General features: G+C 33.2%; 1 protein-coding gene across 1 annotated transcript; it reads right to left on the bottom strand.

Moving 5' to 3' along the window:
- Positions 1–15777, bottom strand: LOC124933566 (bifunctional aspartokinase/homoserine dehydrogenase, chloroplastic-like). Its single transcript, XM_047473982.1, has 18 exons — positions 15523–15777; positions 14938–15005; positions 14444–14815; positions 12243–12331; positions 11837–12140; positions 11637–11689; positions 11339–11553; positions 11169–11256; positions 10765–10878; positions 9969–10067; positions 7219–7413; positions 6262–6344; positions 5186–5411; positions 2527–2672; positions 2276–2411; positions 1537–1620; positions 1345–1437; positions 1–429 (listed from the first exon to the last, which is right to left on the bottom strand). The coding sequence occupies exons 1-18, from the start codon at positions 15648–15650 to the stop codon at positions 184–186; spliced, it is 2739 nt and encodes a 912-aa protein (XP_047329938.1). The 5' UTR covers positions 15651–15777; the 3' UTR covers positions 1–183.
- Between the last annotated feature and the right edge of the window lie 1613 nt (positions 15778–17390).

Here is a 17390-nt window from a genome sequence, read left to right as displayed (position 1 = left end):
TCCAAATTAAAACAACTTATTTATCTACCACTTGTTTTAAACTCAAATGCCAATATTTGAATTTTCAAATTTTTGAACACCAAATACTTTAACAAATCCTCTTTTCAAAATTTCTAAGAAGAAGAAATGAAATCTGAATTACTAAAACCAAGATTACAATAGCAGGCGTAACTAGTTAACCAATTACGAAGGAGCGCCAAGATATGATGCCAACCGCAAAATGTCGCTGAAAACTCCCCCGGCTGTGACTTCGGCTCCAGCACCAGGTCCACGGACTATAAGAGGCTGCTTGTTGTACCTTTCAGTGGTGAAAGCTATAATGTTATCAGAACCGTAAAGCTGAGCGAATGGATGATCTTTCTTGTATCTTCCCAATTTCACCACCCCTTTTTGATTCACCACATCAACTACACCAACAAATCTCAACACCTGCAGATAATTATAACAATAGAAGTGTTTATAATTGCTTAATATACAATACATGGAGAGAAAGAGCAACTGGAAGGTATGTTAGATCTTTTCTACCAATTTTTTGAACTTTTCAAATGGAAGGTTCCTTTTCGTTTAAGCATTGGATTGTGGATTAATATAATAGAATGAATGTTATGGACCACAAGGGTGGTTCATAGGCATCATTTTATTATACTGACTTTTTATTTTCTTTTTGGGACTAGGGTTTTTTCTCTGTTTTTCCTGGCAGAGGCTATATATAGCATCCCAATCAAGGGGCTTTCATGGGATCTTGATACCTGAAACTCCTAAGTTCAAGAATCTTATCACTTCAGGTATCTTGGGTTGGTCATAACTTTCTTTTCATTAAAGACAGTATGGCTAAAGATAGATTAAGAAAAGGCTCTTGCATTTGTATAGACTTAATGACTAAATGCATGATTATGAAACCGTCTTATCTATGAAATCTGGAATGAATTAAATGCAAGAGTTGTTAGCCCAGAGATACAAACATATCTGAAAGGTTGTCCTCTATTAATGCCACATTCATAGTTGGAATTGGGGTAAGTTCTATCATACTCATCCCAATTGGTTGCTTTGCAAGGGATGTAGATTAGATAGTTCTAAGATTTTGGTAAATCCACCTTAATGGGATGTTGATCGATTTCTTAGACAAGTCAGTCTTTTGGCTTTTAAAAACTTTAGGAATAAGACTTGGCATGTCAAGAATTTTTCCATTTTCATTTAATTGAATTTTATATGTTTCATTAATTAAATCTTGTTATCATAAACCTATTATATCTTTTGATTATTAATCAGAAAAACAGATGATGGTTAATCAGCAAAGCTACTAAACTAAGCACAATCATTTGGAAATGTGGAATAAATACTCACTTCTCCAGCTTCATCTGCCTCATTCTTTTTGTCAGTCATGTCCTGGTCATATTCAGGTAATTGCTTCATATATTCTTCAGCTGAGGCACAATCCTGCACAAAACCACCAGAACATCATGTTAACCTACTATTATTTAACTTTCATTTTTTAAAGACTCAAATGCTATTGAAATTAAGTAAACTGACACTTACTTGAAGTGGTTCCGGCACCAGGCTTTCAATAGGGATGTCTGAAAGTTCTAGCTTTAGACCAGCTTCTCGGGCAAGAATTATTACCTGGAAAAGAAAAACCATTAGAGATAAGCTAGCTGATGATCATGAGAGACTCGTTAGCTCGAATATGAGAAAGCATAAAATTCAAACGCCCTCGAACATAATCCTAACATTGCGACACTTTTGACTTTAAACCAATTTCTAGACAAACCTGTTCGAACCCACATTTGTAAAAGTCCAAAAAAAAACTTGGGTTTGTAGCAACAACAGAATTAGTCAAACAAATAATCCAACATCCATCTACTATCAATTCTTCTATCAAATCATTAAAATCATCAATTAAAATATCATGCCCTATAAAATTTTTAAAATATAAAATACTAAGGATATTTTAGTCATATGACCCAAATAATCCATTTTTCATAAAACAAGATTATTTTTTGATGAATGAATTTAATTTAATTAATCATATATCAAATAAGCCCTTGTTAAATTCAAACTTTTCAAAACGGATGATACGATGTTGCGGGTTAAAGGTACATAAATAAGGAAAATTTTGACAAAAAAAGCAAAGCATACTATATAGAGAACAATGAAGAAGGACGAGAAGTGTTATAGTTACATTGTTACAAAGATGCTTTACCTTTGATATATATTGTGAAAATCTAAGGCATGACACAAAACTACATAAGAAAATTATCAACTAACAAAATAATACCTTTCTAGCAACATCTGTTCCAGATAAATCATCCCTGGGATCAGGTTCCGTGTAACCTGCTTCTTTGGCCTCCTTCACCACCTCACTGAAAGCTCTTGAGCCTGTGAAGTTGTTGAAGATGTAACTCAGAGTCCCACTACAACCAACCAAAGAAAAAAATATCACATTAATGATGTAAATTATACACCAAATATTCAAATGGCAATTTACATTGAATAAAGTTTTGTACAGGATTGGGAAACTTGACTGACCTGAAAATTCCTTCAATTTTCAATATCTTATCACCCGTTTCAAGAAGACCTTGTAAAGTACTAATGATTGGAAGACCAGCCCCAACAGTAGCCTCGTAGAAGTAATGTGTGTATGACTGCCGTTGAAGAGCTCTCAGCTTCAAATACTGGTATTCATTCAAATAGATATGTTATCGAGCTTGAATAGAGTTTTGAAAACAGAAAATGCATAAACTGAAAAGTTTGTATCACCATAGTACTAGGATGTTAAAGATGAGTCAGTGTGCATGGTAACTCAAGAGATAAGATGAAATTGGGTCACTGCAATGAATAGTTAGTAGTACTAGAAATGAAATATGGCTAACTGAAGATAAAATGCTCTAAGATTTAATTATAGTTTGATCAATACTTCCCTACAACTACTGTTGAAGATAAACAAAAACATGTTTGGCTAAAAAAACATGATCTTGCTGTTTTGGTACACAATTTTTTCATGTGTATTACTAGAATAAAATATTGCTAACTGAAGATAAAATTTATCTAAGATAAACTTAAAACACGACTTTTTGGCTAAAAAAATGATATATCGGCTTTAGTATACCATTTTTTCATATTGATCATCATTTAAAAAATATTATATTTATTATGTTTGCCAAAATACCAAATGAAACAAAAAAGAACAATATAATTTAGATTATGAAAAAAAATTGTATATCAAATAAAGCAACAAAAATTACACTATAATTTGGATCATTATCTAAAAACTAGAATAGAACATGCAAATAATTCACAAAATCTTGAACAAAACGTAGAGAAAATCAAATTTAATATTGACTTTTGACAAGTTCTAATGAAATTGGGACAAAATACTAGTTTCAAAATGTGGAAATAATCAAAATAGGTTTATTTTATTTTATTCTCTTATTTATTTCGATATATTGTTTAAATATGTAGAAATTCTAATTTACCTTATTTGAGAAAATTAAAATAAATTATTGTAATATTTTAGAGACTTATTTATCTAATAAGCTCTTATAATTATATAAATAGGTATTACATATCATTAGAATAAGAGAAATGATTGGGGAGGGAATTTGGGAGAGGGAATGACGTAACGCAATTTGATTTGTTGAAAAAATAAAAAAATTTCTCTCTCTTCTCTCTCCTAACGCCTTTTATCATTTTCCCAACCAGTGATGTGGTGACACGTCATTCCCTCCCCCATTCTCATTCCCTCTCCCAAATTCCCTCCCCCTATCACTCCATTCAAAAAATCCCCATGGTATCATAATAGGTCTTTTGTTCTTGACTACGCGGATCACCATCTTTAATTGTCCTATCAGCCTTATTGTATTTCTACAATTTGTATCCTTACATAAACCAGACAACCTATCCCATTACTCTTTGTCGTTGCCTTTCAAGTTTTTCAATAGTTGCTTCTATTTTTCAAGAGATTGTCGAACGAAGTATTGAATAGGAAAAGCAATCCCGTTTTTCAAAAGAAGAAAAAAACAATCAGGAGTTTTGTCATTCTGCTTTAGAAAACTCTCTGCTAGAAGACTGATTTCCTTGTTGTCTCCCAGATCTGGTGAAGGATAAACATAATTCGACGTCTTCTAGAAGGAAACTTGACGTATCAACTGAATCTCCGACAGTCGAGCATCATCACCATCGAGATCTTTTCGGCCTAGACATTGTTGCGGCAGACCTAATCTACTACAGAGAATCATCTCTTATTCACGAGTTGATGGTTGCAGCTACATGACAATATTGAAAAGCATATATGCTTTGGGCACTAGGGTTTGTTTACACTTTTAGTATTTATTTTTTTCCGATTATTAAAAAAATCTTAGAAAAGACTCACTCCCTCCTAGCCTCCACACGTATTAGCCATTTATGCCCAATTCAACTTTGGGCTATATTCTGTCACTTTGGCAGATTCAAATCAAGCCAATTTTGGAGCATCAGTTTTAGTCAAAACTAACAAACCAATTCAGTCTCAGGTCAACTTATCCACAACTAAAGATTGGACATCACCTCCATAGAATTTCCACCGTCATACATCTGCAACATAACTCTGCAACCCTTCAGTACCGACTATGTCAACCTAGTGGACGTCGTTCTACAGGCACTCCACAACGCATCTCTGCGAAAGTTGATTGGCAATTGTCTTCAAAACCACTGACTTAGTTTTGGCATCACCTCTAAACCACTGACTGCGAAAGCCATTGTTGTTCCACTGCAATACTTCACAACGCCTCTATGTGGGAGTCTTGACATCAAACATCTGTTTGGCGTTGTCCTCAAAACCACACATTTTTCAGTTGAATCAAGTACTTCTGAGCATCTTCATTTTGGTTGAATCAAGTAACTCAAGGGTCTCCTTGGTTTTAAGGCTAGTTTGAGGGGAGTGTGGAAATAGTCAAACTAGGTTTATTTATTTTATTCTCTTATTTATTTTTATATATTGGTTAAATATTTTAGGAATTATAATTTACCTTATTTGAGAAAATTATAATAAATTATTGTAATATTTTAGGGAATTCAGATTTATCTTGATTGAGAAAAATCAACTCCTACAATTGTATATAAAGTTAACCTATCATGAGAATAATATCAATAAAAAAACATCATCTCTTCTCTTTCCATTAAAAAATTCCACACAAAATAGTCTCATTACCTGATCAAGTGGGCCTGAATTTGCTTTCTTGTTGGGGGTGATCACATGGATACCTCTACGCAACCAATCACAATAGTGGCTTGCAATCTTGGAATCTGATGTACAATCAACCAACACAGTATTTGGAACAAAATGATTTCCCTGAACATGTTGAACAAACGTCTCCATATCAGCAGTCTTTCCATCCACCTTTGTAAGTTCTCTCCATCTTGATAAGTCAATGCCACTGAACATAGAAGGAAAAGTTCATGGAGTTTTAGCACCAGAGAATAACATATTCCAGATTATCGGACAAAAGTTCTAGAACACACATGGAAGTTCATAAATTGTAAAGACAAAAATAAAGAAAAATAACTTTGTTTAAAAAAAAAAAAAAAAAAAAAAAAAAAAAAAAAAACTTCAAATGAGTCCCTTCAAGGGCCATCAAATATAAGCAAGAGAAAAAATAAAGACCAAACAAGACTAGGACAGTGTTTGATAATACTGATTTCGTGCTTATTTAAATTAAGTTCATTTATAACTATTATTTAAAATCATTTAGTAATTCACACTCAGTTCAAGTGAAGTTAAAATATTAAGCTAAAAAATCTGCCTTTTCGGTAAACTATGGGGAGTACCTTTAACACTAGAAAATCAATCAAAATCATGTCAATATAAGGACAAAATAATCTTTGGTAACTATTCTGATATTAGTTCCACATCTTATCAGATTAACTTATATATCAAGTATTAAAAGTTAAATATTTTTTTTAATATATAGCAAGAACTCATAGTAAATTCACTCCACAAAAACATCCCTAATAAAACAGTAAGAATTCTGCTGTCAATTCCCTGTGCAAATTTGTCATCAATGAATGAAACACACGTTGAATGTCAGAATAAAATTGCAATAATCAATGATTAGAGAAAGCAAATGAGCGCATATGGTTCTATTTTGTTTTTATTTAGAATGGTGTTTCATGTTATTTCAGCAACACAACAATCTAGTATAGAACATGATAACTGCAATGCATATACTAACTCCAATAAGCTTCATTTACAAGATCTATAAAAATAGTGTTGATTCATTTACTTACGTATCATTCAAGAGCATCCTCTTTGAGGAAGTGATGCCCATAACACGTAAATCAATGTTAAACCGCTCCTTCAATATTGCCGCCTGTCACAGAGAACTTAGATATCATGATTGACACAAAAAATAATAAGCTTAGATTCACAAACATAACAACAAAGAGCCGTGAATATTGCATCTTCACTGCAAAGTGATTATTTGACTTCGGTAAGTATTTTCATGACAATGATACCATTTGTTAAGGTAACTACATAAATATTCTGTAATATGCAATTCCAAGCATGACATCTGTTTAGTGATGTGTACTAAATCCCTCTGAAATCAACTGTCTGAGTCTTGATTGGTCGGTGCAAATTAATCCTAATAAACGGAAACGCCATTGGATTGAGCAAAGGAAAATCAAATGAGAGACAATGAAGAAAAGAACCCTACTTGGTTCTCAATCAATATAAAAGGCAATAATCTCTTTCATTCCGAGCTCTTTCTATTTTTGTTGATTTCAGTCAGGAAGGACAAGAATGGTTTTTCTATCACCGTTATGAAGATAGCACACAGATTGAGAAGTATCTAATAGTTAGGAGCCAAGTAATGTTTATCCAATGTGTTATAATCTGTTCTCTACCACAGCTTGACCTTTTTCTATATGATGAAACAGTGAATAATTATCAGAATAGTATGCCCATGTAATAAACCTAAAACGGAATGCAGATTTGACATGTTTCAATGAGCAATGCTTGGTGAATAGTTTGGTTATTCCTTTACAACCTCAGCCTCTCTAGACATTAACATTAGTAGGAAGAGTTCAATCAATCTTCTTCCAGTTATATGAGAACAATTTCCACCCAGCTCAAGATGATAAATTGTATTAGTACTGCTTCAAGTCAAGTTGTGTTCACCCTTAAAATTACAATAGTTACTGCACTGACTGTAAATTATAAAAAAAGAAAAGAAAAAAAGATACCTGATCCCTGAGCTGGTCAAGTAATGTTCCACCAATTAATCCAGGTCCAATAATACCCATTGCTATTGTGGTCCTCGAGAGATAAAATCGGGAGTGCACAGCCCTTAGTGCCTTTATACAGTCTTCTCGTTTTACAACTACTGTGATATTGTACTCTGAGCAACCTTGTGCAATAGCACGGACGTTTATGTTAGCCTGCAGGTCACAAACCATTAAGGAGAGTGATTATTAAATATATTTTCCATACAATTGATGGGGTTAAACATACATAAATACATGAAAAAGTAAAGATCAGTATTGATAAGAGTGAAACTAGTTAATTTGTGAGACTTGACAAAAGGTAACTTGTGGGACTTGGCATAAGTTAACATGTAGGACTTGGCTAGATTGATATTTCCACATTCCCCTCAATCTTGTAGATTTCATCCCAAAAGAGGAAGATCCAAAGAATTTGATTAAACTCAAAATGAGTGGTCGAACAAATGGTTGATGTTGAGATTCTCACCGAGTAGCATCGTGGAGCATCTGCAGAGTGAAAACCACTTGAATGACATATTTGAGTGTTGGAGTTTTTGAAAATATGTGGATATGATGCCAAACTCAAGTGAGTTGCCAAAATGAAGGATGAAACCCAGTTGTTTTCTTCTGGATGTGAATGTTTATGAAAATCAGAAAACCTATATAGAAACAGAACTCAAACAACCCAAAAAAGCAGATCTGACTGGTTGTTGCTCTAACTTCATGTTTTCTTCTGGATGTGGATGTTTATGAAAATCAGAAAACCTATATAGAAACAAAATCAAACAACCCAAAAAAAGCAGATCTCACTGGTTGTTGCTCTAACTTCCTTCATGTTTTTTTCTGGATGTGAATGTTTATGCAAATCATAAAACCTATATAGAAACAGAACTCAAACAATCCAAAAAAGCAGATCTGACTGGTTGTTGCTCCAACTTCCTTCATGTTTTTTCTGGATGTGACTCTTTATGAAAATCAGAAAACCTTTATACAAACAGAATTCAAACAACCCAAAAAAGAAGATCTGACTGGTTGTAGCTCTAACTTCCTTCATGTTTTCAGCATGTTCTTGTTTAAAATTCAAACCCAAACAGGCCGTCTCTGGCTGTTTTTCCGGAAGTTTGTCGCACCTGCTCCAGCCTTTAGCTATCAGAAAATTATTCCAAAATCACTTGGTCTGCTTTTCTCATCGATGGTCAGTGAAACAGGTATTTTAGCTTCAGTGAGTGACGAAGATTCGCACCGGAGTGTCGTTGATTGAAATGTGAAGTTTGTAGGCTATTTCTTTTCAGCCAAAGGCTATTTATTCCGAAGGCCTGTTTGGCTTTGAATTTAAGACAAGAAGATGTTGAAAACATGAAGGCAGTTGGAGAAACAGTAAGTTGATCTGCTTTACGGGATGTCAGGGTTCTGTTTGTTTTAGGCTTTCTGACTTTCGTTACAAAAAACAGAAATTCTAGCCTTCATTGACACCGATGCAGCAGCCAACAAGTGAGATAAATGTCGTCGACGAGAGTCACTAGATATTTGGTAATTTGTTCACATCTTAGCTTCAACGAGTGGTGAAAATTTGCAATGATAAGTTTGAGGCTATTTCTTTTCAGCCGAAAATGTGGCACTAGTGATTGCCTTTTGAGAAGATAGAAGAGAGCAGTAGGCTCTTAATCTTCTTCTTCTTGGCTCTTTTTTTTTTAAATGTCAACTTTTCATTAAAAAGAAAACGCAAGATGCGTTTATTGAATTACAGATGGGAGGGAGAAGAGAAACAAAAAGAAAAGAAGAAGGCTAAATGCCAATAAGATCAAAAAATTCCCAACCCGTACAAAATCCCCTTTTTCGAATAGAAGCAAACGCGTGGAGCATAAAGCCTTTGAGTCTTTCAACTCCAAAACTTTTCTCTTGGAATGTTCTTCTATTTCTTCCTTTCCAAATTGTCCACCACATTATGAGGGGTATAGGCTTCCAATCATCACTGATGTTACTGTTTGCTCCCCACCTTATCCATTTTCCCCAGAAGTCAGCGATGCCTTCTTCTTGGCTCTTTTGACATTGGCTAGATATGAAAATAATAAAATGCCCTGGTTGGCTTCGAATTTAAGACGGCAACAGGATGGAACTTTATGGAAGATGGGTTTCTATGGCAGAAGTGTAGCTCCTAACGAAAGCAATATAAGGCAAGTTTGGGTCTGTTTGATTTGGATAAAAACCAGCAGAAAAGAAATGGAATAGTTTGTTTTGTATTTGTGGAGGCAGTGGAAGATGATCAATTTGAGGCCTGAAGAATTTGAGAAAGGGGAATGATTGTGAAATATTTTTCTCATAAATTTTGATGGGGGTAAACACTATTATAAATACATGTAAATATAAAGAACATTGATAAAAGAGAAACAAGTTAACTTGTGGTATGTGGCAAAATTTAACTTGTAGGACTTGCAACAAGCTCTTTTTTGTAAAGTGACACTTTTATATTAATCCACTACCGCGAAAACCGCATTTGTAGTGCAAAAATTACAGAAGTGTGTAGTAGACTACAAAGAGAGATGTTCAATCATTTATTTGCAGAAGCATGCCCACATTTCCTTGATTAAGAAAGTGGCATTACCTCTCTAAGGTGATGAATATTCAATGCATTATAAATGCAGAAAATGCAGGTGTGAGGGAATAATAATCACAAACTGAAACAAAAAAGTGGCAAAATCATAGTGCTTATAATATAATATAAGTATGTTCACCTTGGCAAGTGCATTGAAAAGTGTAGCACTAACTCCAGGAGTACTCGCCATTTTTTGGCCAACTGTGGCCAAAATGCTACAGTTTGGTATAATTGCAACCTACAAAGAGAATAAATAATATAATAAGAATTCAGTATCTTCTGATTATGACTTATGAAAAACTTGAAGATTTACAGACACTGAAATTAACAAGTTTTGGCTTAATGACAAATAATAATTTAGCATGCTGACTATTATATCTGGAAGACAAGAGAAAATATAAGAAGCATATGAATAAAAAGAATGGCTAGACATGGAAAATTCTATATTTCTTTCATTTCTGGTTTAATGCTGATTGCTGCCTAGGAAAAGATGCTCAGGAAGTTCAATATAGCAATACCTTGGCAAAGTGAACAAAGACCAGCAATTTTTATGAGTGGTCACAGTGAAACACACATCATGACCTCATAAGAAATCAAATCTGGAAAAGAAAAAGATATTGTACTTGGGAAACTTTTTTATTAGGCAATAGAAATGATGCATTTTTAATGTGAAGGTAAATCATTTCCCCCCTAACTTGTTTAGGAAAAAACATGATATATTGTGTTAAATTCTTCCTTCAGTATCGGTATTTCTTTACTCAAGCTTATAAGTGCACTAAAGCATTCAAGTGGAGACATTATTTAATGAGAATGCACTTCCTACAGTAAGCCGCATTTGGTTCAGATATGGTTTGTACAATAGTTGCTCTAAGAAAAGATAATTTGATTAACTATATTGACATTTGAGATTTTATGTAGCCATAGGAATATAAAACCTGGGAAAGCCTCCCAGCATCCAAAGCTTGACGAAACCTAGACTGCAAAGCCTCGGCCACAGCATTCACTTCCTTCTCGGGGACAGCGAAGCACACAGAATGCTCACTACTAGCCTGCAATGGGTCCCATTATTATGCATCACATACTTCAAATAGCAATAGAGAACAGAGACCAAGAGCTTGATTGATGTAAGATTTATTTTAATAAATCAAATTTTCGAACGAAATAAAAAACCTTGTTTGACGAAAAGGATTATGTGGGTTAAATGACTAAAATATCTTTTATTTAATATTTTAAAATGTTACAAAGATAAAGTAAGGGTACTTTAGTTAATGATAGGATAAGGGATTATTTGGATTAACCCTTCAACAAACAAAGCCGCCCAAGTTTGAAATTTGAATACCTGAGATATCATAATAACATTAGCTCCAACATCTTTCACTGCACCAAAGATAGCACTAGCTGTACCAGGAACACCAGCCATGCCAGTTCTGTAGAAAAATCACATTTAACAGTGTGAATAGTAAAAGTAACAAGACAACGAAAAAAGAAAATAAGAATGACTAAACTCACCCTTCGACATTAACAAGTGCCAAATTGTCTATGGTAGCAAACCCTTTCACAAAAGACTCCAACTTTTGTTCATCAACGGGCTCACGAATGGGTGCTTGACAAATCATTGTTCCAGGTGCTGAGAGATTGAAGATGTTTCTTATAACAATGGGAATGCCGTATCGCATCACTGGAATGATGGTTCGGGGGTGAAGAACATTTGCCCCAAAATATGACTGCATAATGATGTTATTTCCCTTGTTACAAATATGTGAAATGAGAAGAGCTGGGGGCAGAATCGTAAGAGTTCAGAGCTTACCATTTCCCAGGCCTCCTGATAAGACAATGTACTCAGTACCACAGCCTCACTAACTGCAGAAGAAATATTCTTAGCATTCAAGTGAAACAAACGGAAAATGATACAGTCATACTATAGCATGCATAGGGAACATACCAAACAATGATACTACAGATTTTTAGAATACATAGATATTAGTAAAAGCTAATCCTTGAACAAACCTTTTCTGGGATCGGCACTGTAGACACCGTCAACATCTGTCCATATAGTGACTTGACGTGCTCTGAACAGAGCACCCATTATAGCTGCAGAAAAATCGCTCCCATCTCTCTTCAGAGTTGTAGGGATATTTTGTGGTGTGCTAGCTATAAAACCAGTTGCAATTATGGTCTTTGCTGGATTTCGAGAAAACCATTTCTCAAGTTTTTTTTCAGATTCTGCATAATCTGGATCTACTTGATTAGAACCAGAAGGGTTTACTATAAGGACATCCCTCGTATCCATCCAGTCACAATCCATGCCACTCTGTAGAAACAGACACAAGTATAAATAATTTTTAATTTAGATAATTTTCTGATCACTATTTTTTCCATACTCTCTAAAAACAAAGTTCAAGCACGGCCCAACCTTTCTGACAAGAGCCGCCAACATCTGGGCAGACCATAATTCTCCATGCCCCACAACAAAATCAGTAAAAGATTCTGTTGCATGGCCAGCTGCAATGCATTAACCACACCGATCAGAAACCTTTATTAGCATACTCAAAATTATTTTCTTGCTATCGAATGTATTTGGTTTAACTAGAACAAAATCATAAGTTCCTTGAAAAAGACCAAAGAGAAATTATATTATTAAGAAAATTTTCTCACAATAAAGAATATTTTAACAATTCATCGAAACCGCAATATAATACTATCTTAATCATATCTGATTACCCTCCTAGTAGCAAGACCAAAACCCATTGATATGCACAACACAGCATGAATAACCCATTGTAAATATTAGGTTGTTTGTTTTATTCTCTAATTTATTTCTCTAGATATGTTAGAATAAATTAGTTGAGATATTTTAAAGATTCTGATTTACCCTAATTGAGAAAAAACAGCTCTAAACTAGTATAAATAGGTATAACCTATTATGAGAAGATTATATCAAAAGTATATTTTCCACTTCATTTCAAAATTCTCAGAGTAAATAGTAATAGTTTTTTTTTTTTTTGGGAATTGTATATAGTAATAGTTAATAGATACAAATAGGGTAGAGCCCTTGTATCATAGTTGTCAATAGCGTATAGCGCTAAATAGCGCCAAAGCTGCTCATAGCTATAGCGTAAAGCGAATAGCGTAGCGAGAGCTATTTGAAAATAAAACGTATAAAACATGTAAATATCAAAAATAAAAAACATCACAAAAATAAAAGTTCAAAACAAAAAACCATCAATTCTTAAACTATAAAAAGTTCAAAACATAATCTAAAATTCATTGTCATCATTTTCTTCATCAAGATCGAGATCATCTTCTTCATTTGAAATTGCATAATGCTTGGCATCATTCTCTTCTTCACTTTTTTCATTGTAATCAAATTCATCTAAAATATCAAATGTGTTAATGTTCCTATTGGTCTTTTCCCCCTTGACTTAGATGTGATTGCCTTCGAGCTTCTTAAATGTGTAGATGAAGAGAAAATAAGAGAATGAAGGATAAGAAAAAACTAGAGAAGAGAAAGAGGGATAAGAAAAGGCTAGAGAAGAAATGTAGAAATAAGATTAGAGGAAAGAAGAGAAAATAATTGGAAAAGACTAGAGAGGAAAAAATAATAAGAGAATAAAAGAAGAGGAAGAGTCAAAAAATAAATTTAAAAATTTAAAAATTTTGGGGAGATGAAAAGTCATAATTAATATTAATTTTGTAAAAGCGTCGCTACAAGGGGCAATAGCTTTTGGCGCTATAAGAGCTATAGCTACAAAAGCGGGGCTATTTGAAAGTGCGTAGCCTGTAGCCCCTTATAGCTACAAGTGGGCGCTACGCTATTCGCTATAGCTAGCGCTACGGGCACTATTGACAACTATGCCTTGTATTAGAGGTATAATGAGAAACAAGGAGAATCTAGGAGATGAGAGGAGAGACTGGAACATTTTCTATTTCATTCACCATATCTTTAATACAAGGGCTCTACCCTATTTATATCTATAAACTATTACAATTTACAATCAGATCATTTACTATATTTATAAGCATACTATAACCCTACCCTAATTTTACCAACTGTAATATGACATTGTGAAAAAAATATAGGAATACTAAAAAATGATAACAAACTAGAGTAACAAAGCCTTTCATCATCGGTTATAGTGGGCCACTAGAAGAGAGAATGGAGTAACTATCTGACAAAATATCGATACTAAACAGAAAAACAAAGAGAAATGTATTATCAGTATAGTGTTACTCTAGCATTCTGAATCAGTAATATCTTGGAAAATAGAGAACATGAATCATTTGCAGTCATGAAAGAAAAAATCGTTTTCTACCCACTCAATGTAGAGCAAGTGAAAAAGAGTATTGAACTTCAGAGAGGTAAGGTCTCATGTTCAATTCCTGAGTCAAAGAAAAATAAATAAATTCCGCTTTCTATTCCTCTACTACAAATGTTGTTTTGCAGTTTTCTGTTATTTTTTGCTCAATAAGGCATGAATCCTTTGTTTTTTCTCTATATATTTAGTTAGTGATACACCATCAATACAATATCATGTTAAATAAAGAATTAATCTTTTCAAATATGCAAAAAACTCTTTGGTTGATTAACAGGAGCACATATGAATCTGAGGTTACCTATATATATTGCACGAAGCATTGCTTTGAGATTGTTGATATCATGATGCAACCGGAATACAAAACTATCAAGTTCATCTCCCTCAAGAAGATCTGCAGCTGTCGATCTATGCTTTTCTAGAACAGCATCGAGGGCAACAATATATGAATCATCCCTTGATTGTGCCTTGTAGATAAGGTCATACATCATATCCGTAACCTTTGACATTGCAGAGACAACAACCAACTTCCTTTCTGAGGTATCTTTGATTATTATATCTGCAACATTGCGGATTCTTTGGGAATTTCCTACACAAGTTCCACCAAATTTATGCACAGAGGTATCGCCCTTGGGAATCTGAACCTCTTCTAAAGATGTGTCTTTTACGACATCTGCAATAAAATGCCCAGGATGGCGTAATACAGACAAGTTGTTTACTCTAGAACGTGACGAGGGGTACGAAGATCAAAAGTGTTAAAAATTAAAATAAAAAATTAAAAAGAAGGAAAAGAACCTGCAACAGAAGCGAAAACTTGCTTATTCAAAGACTTCCTTGAATTGGACTGAGAAGTAAAACTCATTCTGCAACAGAAAGCAAAAGGGTATAGGCTCCCAAAGTAATTATCCTAATAGAAATAAACTTACTATCTTGTACAGTATGTCAAAAAATAAAGATTCTTTCAAACTCGAAGGCATTCATAGTAGCAAATACTACTCCCAAATCCCATATAATTGCGAAAATTATAAGATGATTTGATGAAATCGATGCCTTGCCTTACTATTGAGAATTTCTAACTGTATTTCCCTCAAATTGAAACAATTACACAAACTCATTATGCTTGAAGCTTCTCACTCAATGTAAATGAGTTTTTATGTTAATAAACACACTTTGACTTGAAATGTGAACTGTTTTTACTCTCAGTGTTCGATTAGTCGACAATATTCTCAAAAGTCAAAAATCGATTCTACAACAAAACAGTTAACAAAATTCAAGTTTCAGATCTTGGTTTCAAAAACCCACAAACTTCCATGAGAATCCCAAAATTATCTGGAATGAGAAACAACAAAAAGAGAGAACTTTGTTAATAATAGAGCTTACTTGTTAAGAGGGCATGGCAAGAAAGATAGAGTAGATTGACAGATCTTTGTGACAGACCCATCACGGGGAACAGCATTGGCTGACGATAATCCCTGAATAGAAGATGATATTGATGAAGAAAAAGCCATCAGAAGCTACAATTTGGACCGTCGGACGGCAGAACCAAACACGCTGAGAGAGAAAGAGAGAAATTATCAGCCGCCAACAGCCCCAGCCCCCAAGTGTACCTCACTTTACTACAGTAGTGGCAAACCAAATTCTTTGAGATTATTGTGAATATATATATTAATAATTATTATATATGAGTATTTATTTCATTATATATTGATGAATAAATGACAAAATCCTGAATTATACAATGAAGTGCCTGTTCACTAGTGTGGATGGCCACAAGCATTTGCTACCGTTGGATTGGAATCAAGCAACAACAACTACATTTTTGTAACCACAAAAAATATTATACTAGGAAAAGTATTTTAATCTAAATTGTTTTATTTTCTAGCTACACTATGTCTATGAATGTTTTATTTTCTAGCTACACTATGTCTATATTCATAATTGACATCAAAACATTTTTAAATGAAAGTTGTGACTTAAAGAAGTAAGGATGACTAGTGATGTCAATGAGATTGGGAATGCATTTAGGGTTGTTTATCGAATCGGTTTTGAGGTTATCGAGTTCCTTAGTTTGAGTTTCTCGAATTTTTATATTTTCAAGCTAATTTAAAAATTCAACCGAAATCGATTTTTCTTTTAATTATAATCCTAAATCAATTTTGAATTCGAATTAGTCGAATTCAAGCCAAAATTTGAATTCAAACTATTTTTCAATCAGTTATCAAAACGGTTATAATTAAATATAATATATCGATAAGATATTATATTATTATATTAGTTTCCTTATAAATTCAATGTAATATTTATATAATAGACATAATATATTTAACTCTAAATAATAACGTTTAATACAATATTTTGTATGTATTCTAACATCAATAACTAGAGTAACCATGGATGAGAACTAAAGTTTTATTCTTGAGTTACAAAATTTAGTCTTTTGTTGTCTCTATCAATCTAGTCATCGATGGAGGGCTCTAATTATTTATTATTATATTTCTTAATAATAAAATTTTCCTTTTAATTATTTATGTTGTTGTCTTATTTTCTTCAACTATCTTAAACAAACTGTTTTTTTTTAATTTTTCAGTTGTTGTTTTACCCAAACAGTGAATACCCATATCTTCGTTGGTTTTCTTCCTAGACTGACATCTTTTTATTATGACCTATTCTTATTTAGGTGTTGTTTCACCTCAGCATTCTATGTATATGAGATTTTGTTTTTTTCGTTGGTTTTCTTATTTATGCAACACACTATTATTCCGTCGTTAGATGGATCTCGAGACTCATGAGTAACTTTAGAGTTTCTTTTCGGTTGTTGTTTTATCCTAGTATTCAATGCTAATAGGATTTTATATTATTCGCTGGTTCTTTTCCGTCAACACACTATCATCCTATTATTATATGAATCTTAACAATCAGGAGTTCATGAAGTTTGAAAAACACAACATCAATATTTCACAATCTCATCTTTAACTTCAAGTTGTTCAAGTATTTTTTATATTGAGTTTGAGGAGAAATATTAAAATATATATGTAATATATTATCACAATATTATAATTGTAATAATATCGTTATTATATTATATCATTATTATATTATATCATTATATTAGTTTCTTTATAAACTCGATAAATGTCTATATAATATAGATAACCCATGTAATTCAATATATAACAATTTAATACAATTCTTCTCTCTATTCTAACAAAAACATTTACAAAAAAATGAATTTATAAACTTAAAAAATA

Source organism: Impatiens glandulifera, chromosome 4, assembly GCF_907164915.1.
Source record: "Impatiens glandulifera chromosome 4, dImpGla2.1, whole genome shotgun sequence".
Taxonomy (NCBI): domain Eukaryota; kingdom Viridiplantae; phylum Streptophyta; class Magnoliopsida; order Ericales; family Balsaminaceae; genus Impatiens; species Impatiens glandulifera.
This window is presented reverse-complemented; position numbering and strand designations above follow the sequence as displayed.

Coding starts and splice junctions, on each gene's coding strand:
- LOC124933566 (XM_047473982.1), bottom strand. CDS start 15,650: ATGGCTTTTTCTTCATCAATATCATCTTCTATTCAGGGATTATCGTCA. Junction 2,673..5,185: donor ATTCAGGCCCACTTGATCAG/GTAATGAGACTA, acceptor AATGAATACCAG/TATTTGAAGCTGAGAGCTCT. Junction 430..1,344: donor AGGCAGATGAAGCTGGAGAA/GTGAGTATTTAT, acceptor AATTATCTGCAG/GTGTTGAGATTTGTTGGTGT.